The 17764-nt window shown below is 39.7% G+C and overlaps 1 protein-coding gene across 4 annotated transcripts in view; it reads left to right on the forward strand.

Annotated features, from left to right (window-relative positions):
* Nucleotides 1-17764, forward strand: part of TIAM2 (TIAM Rac1 associated GEF 2) — a 2099243-nt gene that overhangs the window by 1291763 nt on the left and 789716 nt on the right. For all 4 annotated transcript variants that reach the window (XM_044063392.1, XM_044063388.1, XM_044063400.1 and 1 more), the window contains one exon: nt 15451-15675. In XM_044063392.1, coding sequence (XP_043919327.1) covers nt 15451-15675 — 225 coding nt within the window. The remainder of the gene's footprint in view (nt 1-15450; nt 15676-17764) is intronic.

Below are 17764 nucleotides of genomic sequence, written 5' to 3' on the forward strand. Positions count from 1 at the left end.
CAGTTGCCGGTCTTTTTTCCTAACTATTCCAACAAAGAAGAATACATGTTGCATACCTTGGATGTTCACAGGCAGTTACACTTCTACCATCATAGGATGAAACAGTTCAGAAAGTCAGTGCAGTTGTTTGTTTCCTTTTCCTTTAATCATAAAGATTAAGCAGTTTCAGAAGTGATAGTTGCAAAGTGGATAAACCAATTGTACATCTTTTGTTTGTGAGAAAAATTGTTTGAAATTGCTTAGTCCTCCAAAAGCCCATTCAACAAGATCCATAGCTGACTTAGCTTTTTCATCAAGAATTCCTATTGATGACATTTGTGCTGCAGCTACATGGTCCAAGTCTCATACCTTTGTTAACCATTATAAACTGGATACTCGTTGCTCTGGCATATCCTTTCTTAAGGCCACCCAAGAAATAATGTAGCCGGGGACTCTGACCCATCAGTGAAGCAGAATGAGGAGGACAACATCAGATTTATTAGTTGTCTACTTACCATAACTTGGTATCTGTGTTGTCCTCTTCTCATTCTGATTCACCTTCCTGCCCAACCACCCCCCTCCAAAAACACTTGAGTTCTAGAGGATCTGGAAAAGCTTTTGTTGGAACCTATGTTCCAGGCTGAGACCCTGGTTCCTTTTCCTTCTGTATTTTGCCCATAAGAGGGAGCAAACTTCATCTGAGGAGGTTGAGCTAGAGGCAAAGGATTGTGGGTAAGGGGAGGAGCTTGAGCCTGGAAGCTGAAGTCTGTTGAATGCGGCGGAGTCAGATCTGAAGATCGGATCCATGACCCCCATCAGTGAAGCAGAATGAGAAGAGGGCAAAACCGATACCAAGTTATGGTAAGTACATAACAATTTCTGTCTGAAAGACCTTAAAGTGGTACGCCTTAAAATAAATTGCTCAATATTTATGAGCAGAATCTTTGTTTTTGCAACAAAGTAAAGTTCATTGCACTGGTTACAGGTATGGTTTGCATGTAAACTTTCATGTTTCCATTTAAAAAAATTCCCCTCTTTGGCCTTTGAAAAGTTGGGTAACTCTAGAACAAGCCTAGAAAGTTGTGACCTAGCTAATAAAACTGGCTGTTGACAAGGCAGGTTTTCCATATTCTATATCATCCATGGTGCTTCACGTGGGATTTTTAACATTAATCTTAACTGGAGCTGCCACTGCATTCCTCAGTTGGTCATATTTTTTGTGCTATTATTGACTTACTGTTTCTTTTCATCTGTATTTTCTTCATATGGTATTACACCTAATGTTTTTCCATTGTTATTTTTTGGGGGTCCCCTCCTTACTTCATTAAACTGGCCTGCCTCCCCAGTGCCCCATGTCCATCCCAGGTCTACTATCCAATCTCTTTAACACCCCCTCCCTCGGACTTGCTTCAGTATGGCTGGGGCTGATCGCTGATCCTAACGGTGTCCTGGAGGCTCGGCTTTCTCAGTGCCTCTCTTCTTTTTTCTTGTCCCACTCACTTTCCCTATCTCCTCCCTTCTGCTTGTTGACTTGACATCCTAGGGCAATTCCCCTGTTTGAACCACACCTCCCCTTTGGGAGCATAATCAATGAGAATGCCCTTGCTCCCAGAATGAGGGATCCCATCTCTCCCTACCACTCCATCAGTCACCCAAGACGCTGTTCAAACTTGAACCACCTAGGCTGTAGTCAGGGCTGTATCCCTCTATGCCATCTGAGCTGCATGTCATTGTCATGTTTTGTTAAGATTTTTAAAGATATAAAGTTTATTAATTAAGACTTCAAGTTACATAAATACGTGAGCAGTTCATTTTACAACAAATTGTGGTGTAAAATGTTTAGCTGGAAATTACCTAGTGGATTCAGCACTGAATTTCACAAAAGCGTCTGCCAAATGATGAGCGGACATCCTAGAGCAAAATGGCACACGGAAAAATATTGTCCCCATGCCATGGACAATAAATCCCTTGCTTTCCCAGTCTGTCATCTTTTAAGATGCTAACTTAATTTGTAGTCATTTTGTTTGTATTAGCAGACCAGTTGTAGCTATAAAAGAGCAAAGTGGCTACATTTGTCTCCTAAGTACTACCGATCATGTTAAACTAAGATTTGCATTTACTACATGTGTTCCTCTCCCCTTACTACCTGCCTCTCCCCTAGAGTCAGGTCCACATTATTTAATTTAGCCATCACAGACACTGCTTCTTAAAGCAGAGGTGACAGCTACGATGTCCATCATTTGGTTAGTACTTTCTTGGCTGCCCAAAAGGGACATTTTTTTTCCCTCGCCCAATTATCCTTTGCCACTCTGCTTTCATTAATAAGGCTGGTGTTAGATCAGCTCATTCAGACCTTATTGTGCAGCATAACAACTGCGGGTCATCAACCCAGTTTGGTACACTGTTGAAAGTAGCACGTTTCATTCTTTTCTTTGTAGTCATTTGAATCTTTGAACATCAGACAACAGACACCGAGTGGTATTAATAATAAGGAATGGGAGACGTGAGCTCTGTGAAAGTTTTTCTTTTTGATGTTTGTGGTCTGGTTGTTTCTTATTTTGCAACTTTATGTTGATGAACCTGACCACTTTTCTGCCTTGGTCCATACCTACATACAGTAACTTACTGACATGAGAATAGGGCAGGGTGCTACATGTCATTTCAAAACTCTGGATCTGTCATCTTGAAGGATAGAATTCTGAATTTTTTATTTTTTTATTTTTTTTTTGGCGAGATTCAGTGTAACACCAAATCACGTTAGAATTTTAAACCATCTACCTTTTAACCATCCCAGTCAGATTTGTAAAAAGTGCCTTAATTTCCTGTGTACACTCATGCTAAACTTGTGCCTGCTTTCCTTGGAGGTTTGCTAGATACAAAGGTAGGTGCAAAGCCAACTATTTCAGGTTTACTTCCCCTGTTAGTGTCTAGCTCAGTGTCATGTATTGTTTACTTTTCTTTGAAGATGTTGTGGTTGTTGTTGGACAGAGATGGTACTTTTACCACACATTTCTGCATCATTAAATCTTGTAAGTCATTTCTTCACTTTCTGTTATGGAAAAAACAGTTTGTTTAATAAGCAGGAGAAAAAATAATTTAATAAACCTGGAAGATCAAAGGAGGCTGCTAAACTATTTAGGAAAAGGAGAATGTCATGTTACTGAGTTGGGGAATAATTCTCTGACTCCCATACATAAGGCATACATTTAATTTCCTAAAGTACTGAAGTTCTCCTCTCTAGCCTCAGCATACCCATCTTTGGATTTGGAGAAAACGAAACATAATGTGGGGGGAGGCAGGCCCAAAATCAGGGTCAGATTTTAGTTACTGTTTTCTAGGGACATGGAAGATTTTTGCATGAGTTAGATGTCTTCTCCTTTTTACAAGGAGTCTTGTAATGTTTCTTCCTTTCAGTCTTCAGGATGTCAGTCCTAGGTTCATAGATTAGTAGGCTAATGACCACAAGGGCCTTTTTAAATCTAGCCATGCATCCCAAATCTCTGACAAGTTCTGGGACACTTGATAATTGTAAGCAGGGGCTTGGGAGAAGAAACATTTGGAAGCAAGGGCTTGACAGATGAACATTTACAGGCTGCCTGTGCTCATTAGAGACATAGGTGCCAAACCAGGGATGAATTTTCTGTTCCCCATCCAGTTGTCCAGGTTACACTTGAATTGGTTTAGGGATGAACTCTGCTTCAGATGGATAGGAAGAGCCTGTTTCAGAGGTGTCGTAGTCTCTGGGATACATACCTGTTTCTCCGACAGGTCTTATTTATATTGCACGCAAGTTTTAAGTCTTTATAATGGGTAATTCTGGTGCTGTTTGTTTTGGAGATATGCAGAAGGTCCTTCAGAGTGGGGTCTGACAATGGATTGTATGCCAAGCATAGGTCTCCCCTCAACAGCCTGTAGGAGACAGAACACAGGGATAGAGCCTTGAGGTGGTCTGCACAGGACATGTTACTTACGTTCTGTATTATTTTATTGAGAAACCTCTGTGGACATTCCAGTTGTTGGATATGCCTTGTTAGGTACATAACAAAGGAGGTCTTGTACTCAATGAGAGGTCTGATGAATGCCGAATACAGTGGAGCAATGACTTCTTGGACTTTGTTAATAAGTTGTACAACATAGAATCATTTCCTCACTACTGTAGATACATGATGGTCAAAGGCTAGGTTACTGTCTGTGTGTATTCCTAAGTCCCTGACTAACTGGGCCAATTCTTAAGGTTGTGTTGTCAGTATGATAGTTGCCAGGGGTGGATGACCTCCCGAAGGATACTATTATGCATTTCTTGGCATTTAGTTTTAGTCCATGGCTCTGACACCAGTTGTTCATCTGTGTCAGCCTTTCCTGTAGAACTTTTGTGTTGGTGTGGGATTCAGTGACAGCTCCTAATTTGCAGTCATCTGCAAATTTAATCAGCCAGAGGCCACTGACATTGGCTTTGACTTAAGAGAAGTAACTGCCAAAAAGGAGCAGTCCCAGGATGGATCCCTGAAGGACTCCGCTTGTGACTGGCCTCTTTGTAGAGGTGGCCAATCCAATTTTAACTTCCTAGGTCCTGTCTGTGAGCCATTTGGCTATCTACCAGATGACATAACAGGTTTGTACCTAACCTCTTGAGTTTATCAACTATGCCTGAGTTGGGGTATTGCATCAAATGCCTTGGCCAGGTCAAGGTAGGCAGTGTGAACCATTTTGCCCTCATCCAATGCTTTGGTGACCTTCTTGAATAAGTCCACCAGGATGAGTAGGCATGACCTGCCCTAGACAAAACCAAATTGGGTTGGTTCCAGTATCTGAGGTTTACTGTCATTATTGATCATTTCCATGGGTTTGCATACAAGATTAGTAAGACTTAGGTCTATAGTTTCCAGGGTCTGTAGATGGCACACCTTTGTGCAACAGGATGACTGTTGCTGTTTTCCATTCATGAGGCTACAGTTGAGCTTCAATTCCAGAGGGCCTGATAGGTCATGTTTCATGCTATTTAGAAAGGTCATGTTTCATGCTATTTAGAAGACATTCTGGGATATTGTCTAGGCCTATTTAAGTACTGTTTTTGGCCTTAAAGCCAGCATTAAGAACCTGTTCCCTAGTGATAGCAAGGGAGTTGTATTTGATGGTATTTGCTGAGGGAAGGTTGAGGGAAAGAGAGGGGTAAAGTTGGATAATTTTTTTTTCTGGATGTTTGCAGTTGAAAGGATAATTTTTTTAACTTGCAGGTGACTCATCTTCATCTAAATAGCGTACAATGTGGGCAATACCTCTACTATTTTATGCTTTTATAGAAATACTAAAGGCTAATAGACTCCTGATAAGCAAACTGCTGCATTTAGGAATGCTGACAGGATGTACAGCACATCCTTAATGATCAGTGGCAGAGATCTAGTTTGAAAAATCATTAAAACTGTTAATGAACTGAAGTTAGCTGTAGTTCCTCCTTGGTCGTATGTATTTCTTTCACAGACACACTGAAAGAAAAATAATCTTTAGGTATCTGCATGGCTGTGAGGTACACTGCTTACATTTGCTTGTTACCAGTGAAGCTTCCTTGCGATGTGTGATGTCCTGACATTTCTTGGTTGGTGTTTAGTAATTTCTTCTGGTATAGATCTCTGAAGGGGCATGGGTATGTAGTGTTTTAAGGAGGAGACTTTGTACTCTATAGGAATATATTTTGACATTTTCTTTGTCAGTAGTGTTCATCTACCAAGCCAAATGCAAACCATAAGAATAAGCTAAACCTGGAACAATAATCCATCCCTAGTGCATTGTTTGTTGAACAACAGTGCATTTTAATGCCTGTATGGATCTGTGATGAGACTGAGAGATCATCTAGGCTTTATGGCAGGGTGTCCTTTCACATGGTGGTAGCCTGCTGTCCCCAGTAAACTGACTACAGACGATGTTTACTAAATACTTGCAAAACTTGCTGACACCAAGATTACATCATCACACTAACTGGCTCCAAGATTACATCATCACACTATTTGCCAGTTTGCATTCATTATGTTGTGCCTTAGCTGGATATACAGGTCCGTCAGTTTCATAGCAAATCAACACAAGTTTTTTTACTAAATTTTATGTTTATTAATTGTAATAGTAATGTGTATGGTTGTAGACAGCAGTGCTTGTTGATTAAGAGGAAGGGGCCCAGATTTTTACATGACCAGACTATTACCGTGTATAAACATAAGGTGGATTCTGCTACTGTGTCTTTATTTACTTTTGATAAAAGTGGGACTTCTATGCTTTTATCAGCTTTACCCATGGCTAGAGATTCAAGGCTGCATGACAAATGCAGTGAAATGGTTTACATTGATGCCATACTGTCTGTTACTGCACTTAATTACTGACCATACATGGTATCTGGTAAAGGTGGATTTTGGAACAGATTTAGGCCTATTTTCAATCCATTCCTAGTAGCAGTGTTACCAACAGAACATAGGCATTGGTTGTTACTTTTCCTGTTGGCAGTCCTACTCTGTTTAATGTGCTTATGATGTGGCTGACTGTACTTCAAGGGCGGTCATGTCTGCTGTTGTGTTGGAAAGACTTGTGTGACTTTAAAATCAAGTTGTATTGTTAAGATGTTGCTGAGAGATTGCTGAATGCTTTCCAAGAATATTTATTTGGTAGACCAATGCATAAATAATTGTTTATCTTTAACAGAGAAGTGAACTGAAATCTTCTTTGAAAAGTATGTATGTACCTTCTACTCATCAGTACCAGAAGGCATGTCCTCCTCGTAAACCATTTGAAAACGCTTTGTACTCAGAACTCTTAGCAGCAGTGTTAGTTGAGAGGGGAAACGGCCCCAGAACAGCTCAAATTCCCCAAAGAAGGACTTGTACGACCATCAAGGGAAGCCTTTTTCACAGCAATTTACACAAGAACTGAAAGCAGTCCACAGAGCTCCAGAAGCTTTTCAGGACAACCTTTCTCCAGAGGTCTTATGAAGATTAAAGCTTTCCAGCTGTGAAAGGAGAGTCCCAATTTGGGTGACATCTTTACAGCCCAGCTTGCAGTGCCAGAGCATTACTTGTACCAGATCTGCAGATCTGGTTAGCTGATGGACTTTGCACAAATGACACATTAACCCGAGTGGAAATTGGTTCCCATGCATTGTCCACGAAATTGTATGTGATGATTCCCAGAAATGGATGTGTTCACCATGCACTACAACATTCAAGTGAAAATATTCCTCACAGCCGAGGGGGAGAGCAGATGCCTATTCCTTCATATTTATTCAAACATTAATTTATGCCCTTCCTTTCCTTTGAGCCAGAAGCAACTACTCAAAGTGAGGTTAAGACCGTCTAATCCTAACTGCTTCTATTTGTCACGTCAACCATAATGTTGTCATGTGATCACCAAGAGCAGTCCGGCACCATTGCCTTTACTGATTTTACAGTCTTTAATGATGCAGCAGGAAGGTAGTGTCTTGCATCCCAACCAGAAAATTGTTGAGGCTGTCAGGATACTTAATGTAAGAATATCTTGCATTCAAAAATGGAGGAGCTACATCAGAGGAACAACATCCCTTCCATTGTTCTTTCCCAAGATTACTTAATTGTCGTAAGTATTTATTGTGCTTCCAGTGCAGTACAATATCAGTCAAGGTTCATATGTCTGCAGTGTCGCCTTGCATACCGTATACTGCAACATGCCCATCTGTGAAGGCCTTTGTTAAATATTTTTACTTCTGAGACCACCACAGAGGCAGGTGGCTTGAATTTTATATTAGAAAAGAGAAATTTTGAACCTTCTGAATTTGCAGAACTAAATTATCTTTCTTGGAAAACAATTTTAAGCTATTTGGCAGGATGATTTCATAGTTACAGGGCCTTATGTCCACATCTCCTTATCTGGTTTTCCATAATGAAAGTATCATTAAAGACTAAATCTACTTTGACACCTATAATAGTATGATCGGTAACATGTAACCAGTCCTTTAACTTGACAGTCTTTAAGATGTTTATAATGATGGGAAATACCATTCCCATTTGCTAGATTTATATAACATTTGAAACATTACACAAAAAAGGACTTAATACCTATTTGTTTCGTTCTAGAAAGGAATGAAGGCCTACCAGTTTGTAAACAGACAATATCTAAATGGTTGGTTAACCTGTTGCTTTGCTTCTTCACATCACACTTTAGAACTTGATGCAGACATGAAACCAGCATAAGCCTCTGTAGGAAATAGTGGACTGCTTTTTAAAAAATTGTTCCGGTTGAAGACAAGGTAGGTGCAATAAAACCCTGTTAAGATTTAGTGTTATTGTGACCCTGTGCAAAAAGAGAAAGTGCAGTTGTTTGTAAGGTACTTGGTGTAACAGTAGATGTCCTTACATTCACCACTACAGTGTTAATCACTTATGGGAGTCACTGTAGTGGAAGCCTGACGTCCGGCCAGTCTACCACAGCCTGCCTTTGCTTTAAGGTATGCTGAGCTTCATCCAAACGCTCCTCACGTAGCATAGGGCATAAAGGTGACGTTCAGGCATACCATCCTCAGAAATTCTTTGCCACCCATCTGAATGCTGTTTTTAACCATCAGTCCATTAGCCTATGTCTGTTTTCTGCCTTTTTACTGCACTTTTGTATTCCAGTGATTACTCCTGTTTGCTGAAGTCTTTACTGTTGCAGATAAGTACCCTGTCATTTTTTTGTTCTTTTTCTTGAGTTTTCTTATGTTTGGGATTAATGTCATTTATTGACAGCTGTGATAAGACGTGCACATTTTTGTAGCAAATTTAGGTGCAGAAGTAGTCATCATATGCAAGGAACATATTACACATGATGCTGGTAAATGCTATTAAAGTGATAATATTTGAAATAATTTAAAAACTAAGCAGAGTTAAGCTGAATGCTATACATACATTAATACAATTAGGTTCATAGATTAGTACTAAGCTAACTGCCCTTGTGAGCCATTTTAAGCCTAGCCAAGTTATTCCTTGCGAGACTCAAACACTGCACTTTGTGTTTGTAAGGCAAACACCTTAACCATTAGGCCACCCTCCCACCAGTCCAGCCAACTATCATTTACATACATCTACACAGATTAATGTATATTCATTAGTAGCTGTTGTGTTAGGTAAAGGAGAGAAAGAAGAAAACTAGGGAGCAGAAACAGTAAAAGTTTTAGAGAGTACATAGAAAGCATAAGCTGTTACAGCATGAGTTGGAAAACCTAAGGGCTAGAGAAGAAATTAAGTGGGTAAGCAAGGAGATCATTAAAGTGGAGCAGTAGTGAGAGCAAGAGAAGGGAGCACAGAAGTACAGAAAAGTAGTTGAAAGAGACGGAGGAAAACAGAATGAAAAATGGAGGTATAGCTTACTAGTAGCAAGGTTACAAAACAAAAATCAGTTGTTTAGTTCCTAAATATGTTAGTAAGAGTTATGTCAGCTACTTGACATAGAGGGATAAACCACCGAATATGTCCCAGGTAAACTTTGCACTGGACGAACTGATAGGAGAGAGAGGAGTGATAAGGCATTACCTGCTTGCCTCTTTCAGGGAAGAAAGAGTAGGCACACAAGCCTGGGGTGCTATGTGTTCCTGTTGTAAACCAGAGATTTCACAGAGGTGCTTGTTGCAGTGGGAAGCAGAGCCTTTCAGGGATGTATCATTTGTGCAAGCAGGTGACACTCTTCACGATAGTCTTCACATGCTCTGGTTTAGACTTTAGTTGACATATATGCAGCAGGGGAAATATAGAGAATAAAAAGAAACCCTTTGATTTTTTTTCATGAATGATGCCCATACCATACTTGTCTGTTGCTCCATAAAGAAAAAAAAACAAATGGACAGTAGTGTCCATGGAGGTGGCTTCATAGTTGGCAGAAGTGACAAAAATGCCTAAAGAGGCTGGTAAAGGTCGATACTGTATTACACTTGATCTCTTTTGTCACTTACAAAACAATGTCCCCACCATCTTTACAGAACCTGTCATTCCTAACACTTACACTGTGGTACCACCACTTCTCCGTTCTTCTTGTTGCTTGCACATTTTTTGTTATTCTTATTACATCATCTCTACTTAGCTCATTCTATCCAGTGCAGTTCTGGAATTTTGTACTTTAACATATCAAATCAAGTTTGTCCTCACATTTCAAACAAATGTTCATGTCTCTGGAACCGTGAGTGTTACTAAAGAAGTGTAAATGGGAAAGAGTGATCAGCACAAGTGAATCATTACAGTGGTACAGTTAGAGCCAGATGGGGGGCTGCCACAGCATTTACTTGTTTAATTAAAAAGAAAATACAAGTGATCTTTAAGGGCACTCTTCTATAAGAATACCCTCTGCATCTGTGCAATAAACACACACACCTTCTGTTGCTTCTTCTTTTCTGCATGCTGAATTTAAATACAAGATGTTCCTGCTGCCTTTTTCTTCAGAATTGAGCACAGGCATTCCATTGGTAAGGTGGATGTGTGTGTGTGTGTGTGTGTGTGTGTGTGTGTGTGTGTGTGTGTGTGTGTGTGTCTGTCTGTCTGTCTGTCTGTCTGTCTGTGTAATATGCCTTAGTTAAGAATGTCAGGTTAGTTAATTTGCTCAGGCTTAAACCCTGTACCTTGGTTACAGGAGGCAAGTGCCTGAATCCTTTACGCCTGAATCCTTTACACCAACTACCAGACTATTGAAGAAAATGAGTTTCAGTACATTTCAAGGAATTGTGAGCTTCAGTGCATTTTCAAGGGATTGTGAACTTCAAGGGAGGAGAAGTTTACTGCTGCTCATTCAAAGTCTTTTTTCAATGTGCAGCTGTTTTGTATAGCCATAACTGTGCTATAGAATTTGAAAGCACTGTTAGTAGCACAACAGGTAACATAATTGCTTTTGATGCAGAGAGCTGTGGGTTCTACTCCCACAGCATATAGATGAATTGCTGGTACTGTGTTGTACTTTAAAGGGGTAGAAGTTGAAAAGAAAATGGTATGCACACTGACAGGTTTTAACAATGTTTATGGTAACTGGGGAGAAATAACTAAGTAATGGGAAACTAGAATGACTGCGGGGGAGGGGGGTCTGGTGTGTGTGTGTGTGCATGCTAATCCATTACCTATCTGGCTCTGGTTACAGTGGCACTATTCTTTAGATTTCAGGTCTTAAACTGGTGTTTATAATTCATAGTAAACACAGTAAATATTACTTTTGCAGTATTCTGTAGACAACTTACAATATGTCAGTAACCACTCAAGCCACAATCACACTGTCAACAGCATTTTGTTCATCAAACTGTGAGCTTTCATATAAGGCTAAGCAGTTCTGTTTGTTATGATAATATGAATGTAAACATAAGAATGTGAATAACAAGTGCCAAACAGTTATTAGTATATTTCCCCTGCATGACATCCTACACTCACAAACTTAGTGTCATTTTATTACTTGCACCTTCCCATTTCTTATGCTACTTGTTATTAAGTGGTAGGTCTCTTGGTAAATAAAGTTAGACCCAGTATATGTCAAGACATCATAAGGAGCTATGGAAGCTAAGTGGAAATATACAAAAAAGCTGCTACAGAACCCTGGCTGTGCTGCAGGTGACCTGAGTTTGACTAGTGGCTTGTGTGCCTGTAGGAGTTGGCCAGGGAAGATAGGAGTGTGCAGCCACTGACAGCTGACCCAGCCTGAGGGAAAGTAGGTAGCTCTGGCTTGGCACATGGATGAAGCCTAGCAGGTGCACTAAATGTGCACTCAGTAAGGCTTCAAGTCATCCGAGCTCATTCTACCGCAGTGCAAATGTACTATGAATCGAAGGGGTTAGTAGAGGGCAGAGGTAGGCTTCCCCTCTGAAAATGACAATTATTAGCTCTAAGGGCCATTGAGGGGAGGTGTTTTCCTGTGGAGAAAGAGTAGACCACCTACCGCAGGCTGGTTTGCTCCCCACTGTCTGACTGCTGCTGGAGAATGGGGAAGCTGAAGGGATTTCCAGGCAGAAATTTAATTACTGAAAGTCTCTTGCCTAGCCCAGTAATACCCTGTTCACCTTGCTTCTAAAATAAATGGGCCAGTTAGGCAAAGGTGGATGAGACGCTGGGCAAGGTCCTAAGGAAGAAAAAAATATATAGACTTGAATGAGTTAACACGGTTGTGCTCTCAGTGCAACAAGATACACTGCTTATACATTACTAAGTGCATACAATTTACAGAGACCAGCCTTGTACTCACCTTGGTGTACAGTGTTCATGTAATTCATCTCACTTAAAAGACAGCTGCGCCCCAAGCCCAACATTCTGTTTCCAATGGTATATTTCCTCTGTATAGAATGATCCCATGCTTTCACATATTAAAAAAATTAATTACTTAGCAATTCCTCTCATGCCATTTCTATTCTAGCCATCATGCTCAGTACACACTGTGCTGGTGCTCAATGAAATGTCATGATACTTTCTTTAGGAATTTGTGTCCCTTGCTTTTGTATAATTTTATCTGGCACTTCTAAAAAGTCTTGCCAAGGAAAACACAAACACAACAGGTTACCTTTTTTCTTGTTTTCACATACCCACTGAGGTCATAAACCCATTCAGGCTGAAATTCACAACTCTTTGAAGTTGTTCCGTCATATAAAGCAACATTTTTTTATTCACTAGGGCCATAAACCTATTAAGCCTTTTCTTTAGTCTATAAGTGAGTAAATCTAATAAACACAGAGAACAACTTCAGTAATTAGCTGTGCTTTGCAAGCCTGACTCAGGGAAGGAAGACAGAACCTGAAAACCCAGAAGATATAACTTTTTAAAAAGGTTATGTTATCTCGTATATATCTTTATCCTTTTGCAAGAACATTTCACAGGATATGTAACATACGTATAGGAAACAACTGACATGCTTACTGAGGATTCTCAGTCTTGACAGCATTTGTGAATACTACTGTTCTAAGTGAATGGGACTGTGATCGAAAGACCACTTAGAGTATTTTAATGTCATCAGCTGTGCCTTCACAGTGTCTTATGGGAATGATGCAGCTTTCCAAGAGTACAAGATCGCATCAGCATGTTTGCCCATGAGGACATTTAAGATTTGAAAAAAAAAATGAAAACTGGTAATAGGTAATTATTGTGTTGCTGTAAGGTTTTGATTGTGTAGAACTTTGCAGCAAGGTAAAAGTATTTTTCTTTTCATTTTCTGACAGTAATGGTCATTTAAGCTTCATGAAACCTGAATACAGGACATACAGCGATGAGAGAAATTGTATAAATGTGTATAAAAAAACAATAATGTTTTGGGAAGCAAAAGCAGTACATTACTCTCTTTCAGTTTAAAGATCAAGTTTAAAGAGCCATCCTACTGTTTAAAACTCTGTGCATATTAGCTGCTGTGAAACGATCAGCATTTCACTTTCACTTTTTTGTTAGTAAGTACACTGTGTGTGTTTAAACAATTTAAAATTAAAGAAAATAAATCAGTATTTGGTGTGCTTTCCAGATGCTGTCTGGCACTTGTACCATCACTTCTGCAAGTGTAATTTCACAATTATGGGTGTTTAATATTTATGCCATAAAGGTACTTTTGACAGGAAAGTTTTGAAGAATGCAGACCCCTTTCCCATTTGAACAGGAAACAGTACTTGCACTCTTGACAGCGAAATGGGTATGCCCAAGGGGAGGCAAGGGCATTGACTGAGCAGTAGTGAGGGCATATGGTATAATGAATGTAAAAGAAACTACTGCAATGGAATGCCTGTAACAACTCTCTTATTTACTTAGCTTAGGTAAAAAGGACTCCATTTAAGTAATGTAATTTATTTATTCTTTCATAGCAAACGGAGTCTTTAACAGTATTCTCGCCTTAAGGTGGAAGTGCTGCTGCCCTTAGGAGACTGTCAACTGTTCACTCCCACACAGCAAGAAGGGCATGATTTAAAAAATAAAGGCACAGATTTTTAAAGTCTTATTTTCCATGGAAAGTCGTTATTTTATGGGAAAGTAAGACTAGTGGTAATATTGTACGAGCGGATATTTCAGAAAGGTAGAAACTGAATGCAGATGCTGCATTTTGCTTCGTGCCTTTGAACATGATCTTTAGGTATGTTTAAAAGATTTCAGTGACAACATTGCAGTTGTTTGACTGACACAAAGCAAGCAGCTTAGCAGTGTGATGTGTTAGCTGCAGCACTGGTGGTGGTATTGAAGTAATAAAAACATACTGCATGAGAAATTCTGAGAGCTACAGCAAGACACCTTTGTACTGTCAGTGCACAAATGTAGTGCTGTTTATCAGATGTCTTGGCAGTCTGTCTGCTGGGTGGAATTCAGTACAAGTGGCTTATTCTGAGATGCAAGTTGTTTGCTTGCATTTCCAGGACTTTTATGAATGACAGTCTGTCAGAACCCCTTGCATCTAAGCCCAATTTTTCTTCTCTTTTTTAACACGTTTCCAAATTCAGAACAAGGGACAATGTAGCATTGACAGACATTAATAGATGAACAGACTGTTGGTGCATTTTAATCAGGTTAGTGAACTGACTGTCCCCTTAACTCCCAGAACCCATTCCTGATGTGTAAATAGTAAGCCAGTCCTTTTGTGCATGCCAGACGTTGACATATTCTCATTAAGAAAGTTCTGACTACAGGGTTTTTTTTTTTTATAGCAGAGAGGTCAGAGTTTTACATTTGCCAGCATCTCTGTTCTTGTGCAGCCATAATATTTATAGTTTCTTTGTTTACTTAAATACTTAAATTAGCAGCATGATGTTTTTGAAGCCTGAAACTACCTAAATTTGAATCCATTTAACATTGTGTATGCCCTGGGCAGAACTGGCAGCTTACCAATGTGTCCTCCCTGTTCTCAGGAAATTAGACGTCTTGCATAGCTAAATCTTATGCAAGATAAAACTGCACAAATGTTTTTTGATTGGCATGATGTTTAAATAGGTGAAACTGAAGCTGGACTAAGAAAATTAACTTCCTTATTTTGTGTAAGAAATCTTTCCCTTAGTCAGTGCACACCTTTTTGGAGTGTAACACACATGTAGGTTGATAGCTACGTATAAGAGACACAATGATGAATAAATGTGTTTAAAAGTTTACTTGACCGGCAGTGACAGCAGCCATTATTCAGATCACGTTGCTTTGTAGTACATGACTGTTTCAGTCCTCTAATTGTAGTGACACAGAATATAAATTGTGTATGTAAGCAGTATGTAGCACACTGTGTTTTTAAAATCACTGTATATTTGTACTAGGCTATGGTAACTCTGCTAAGGAGATTACGTCTCCTTTGTAATTTTAATTAAAATAACTGGATCGTGTTCAGTTGAAAAGGTTAGTAAAAGGCCCAGTTGTTTTGTTTTGTGTTAACTGTATCGGTATCCTTGCCAGCATGTTTCACTCATGCCAGTTGACACAGAATAATATGTTTTAAATAATTTTAGATTGCAGTCAACTGACCATGAAAGTGTTATTCTCTTTGTTATGTAGTCATTTATGCTTTGTTTTTATGTAGGCTTTAAACCAAACAGATCTGGAAAATTGGGTCACAGCAATACATTCAGCCAGTGCTTCTCTTTTTGCAAAAAAACATGGGAAGGAAGACACAATCCGACTTCTGAAAAATCAGACGAAGAACATTGTTCAGAAAATTGACATGGACAGTAAAATGAAAAAAATGGCAGAGCTTCAACTCTCAGTTGTGAGTGACCCAAAGAACAGAAAAGCCATTGAAAATCAGGTATATTTCCTACTCTAGACCTGTGATTTGTGAACTGATTATTTGATGGTGCAGCTTTTGAGTCAGGTCAGTTATCTTGTCAAAAAGTAAATAGTGTTGTACTCTGGTTAAAACTGGAAATGTAGTCAACTCAGTGGTGCAGAGAGAAAGGGAGAGAGATCTGGGGGTAGTGGAGGTGGGGGGTTGTAGCAGTGAGCAGTCAACACAACACGGGTTTACTAATCCGGCTGTTGCAGTGCAGTCATTTGTATGCTGTGGGGTGTAGCGGTGGAGGCATTTCAGCAGAAGACAGTGCAGCGGGCAGAGAATGAGGATCCATCATGCAGATGGCATTTGTCATTGGGCTGGCATTGTAGGAGATCTGCTCATCCAGACTTCTCACAAGGTAACAGGGAGTTAGAGAAAGTAGAAGGCCCTGGTTGCTGTCTGGATGATGGCCCCAGCTGGTCACCAGTATAAATGGGGGGAAACTAATTATTGACTAGTTGGTCATGTTGTACAGGAAGGTTGGAATGGTACATGCAAACAAGTATAGACAACAGTTAACAAATGAAAGGCCAAAAGCTGCATGTCAGAGCTGCATTAAGCCTGGAGGTAAGTGTGGTATACTTTAAAGGACAATACTTCAAATCTGTAAAAAATGTTTTTCACTGTAGCTTGATCATTTTTTGTTTAAGGGGAGTTTGTCACAGTTGGACAGCCATTTCAAGAGCTTTATGGCTATCCCCAGAGTGGAAATAGACTCTTCTGCTAGCCTATGATATCAAGATGACATACCTGAAAGAGATAACAGGCCACACTATTTCCAGTTCTTTTTTGCCAAAAGAAGACAATGGTTATCAGCCCATTTATTTCTGCTTCTTACAGATGTCTTTCAGAAAATGACACGTACCCAGTGTGGGAAGACTTTTGCATCACTTGAATTGTTTAAATTAGATTTCTGCATAGTAAGGTTGTCTGAATTTGAACATCTGTGGGTTGCTGTTTTTCAATGTCCATGATATCCTTAGAGAAACTTGCTAACAAGAGTGCCTGCAAAAGACTGAGTCCATGTAAATATTACCATTTAGAGTGCCTTTTTTATTTTGGGAAGGCAACTAGGTTTGTTTCTGTGAGCACTATGTGACTTTTAATAAAAATACACTTTTTCAGAGGTCTTGAAATTTGAAAGCCTCCCTGAACACAAAACATTGTAGCATTGATGTAGATGATGTCTGACATATTGAGGGTGGAAGTCTTATACTAGTGTTCAAAAGAAAATATCAGCCAAGAAAGAAAAGAGACAGAAAATGGACATGCTTAAAATATTGGTGGTAAAGGAACTGGCTATAAGAAAATAAGAGGCTATAGTGATCCTGCCAGCCCTTCTGTGGCCTTAAGACGTTTGTTATTGGTGAAGCATTGACCTGTCCACCCTATATCCTACAATATGAGTCTGCACCTTCTCTGCCTGTGTTGACTAGTTTGGAGGCAGACAGTGAAATTTGTCTGGCCAGTCCCCCTAGCAAAGTGGCAAGACCTGTGCACTGAATACAGGTTTTCAGACACCCATGATAGACGTCTATATTTCACAGTTTTTGCTCTGTTATCAGATGGGTTTTCCTTTAGGACTTCTCTAATGTAAAAGGATCTGGAGAACCCAACAGTTATGCAGTTTTTCAGACCTATTGTTTTCCTTACAGGTAAGAATTCCCTTTCATGCTGTTTTGAGGGCAGACACTTAAGGGCTGGGTGTATGTCTTGCCCGCATCTAACTTGAACTGCAATCAAATATTTGCTAACAAGTATGTGACTGATTAGTTAAGAGTTAGTCCCAAACTACACAGCCTTTGACACTGAGGACAGCTCCTCAGTAAAGAGTAAGCAAGACTCTGCCCACAATTCTTGGATTCTGAATTGGATGAGGAGGATCTGCCATACTTGGTACAGATCTGTGTACCATTAGCCTGTGATGCAAGTGAAGAGGAGACAGTTTCATCAGGCTCCATGACAATGTTTCCTCTTTGGAAAGATGCTTACCTTAATAATGGGACTTGAAAGCAACAGCAGTGAATCTGATGTTCCAGAGCTTTGAAGATGCCTTGGGGTC

The sequence above is a fragment of the Protopterus annectens genome, chromosome 1.part0 (genome assembly GCF_019279795.1).
Source record: "Protopterus annectens isolate FY-2018-M chromosome 1.part0, PAN1.0, whole genome shotgun sequence".
Classification (NCBI taxonomy): domain Eukaryota; kingdom Metazoa; phylum Chordata; order Ceratodontiformes; family Protopteridae; genus Protopterus; species Protopterus annectens.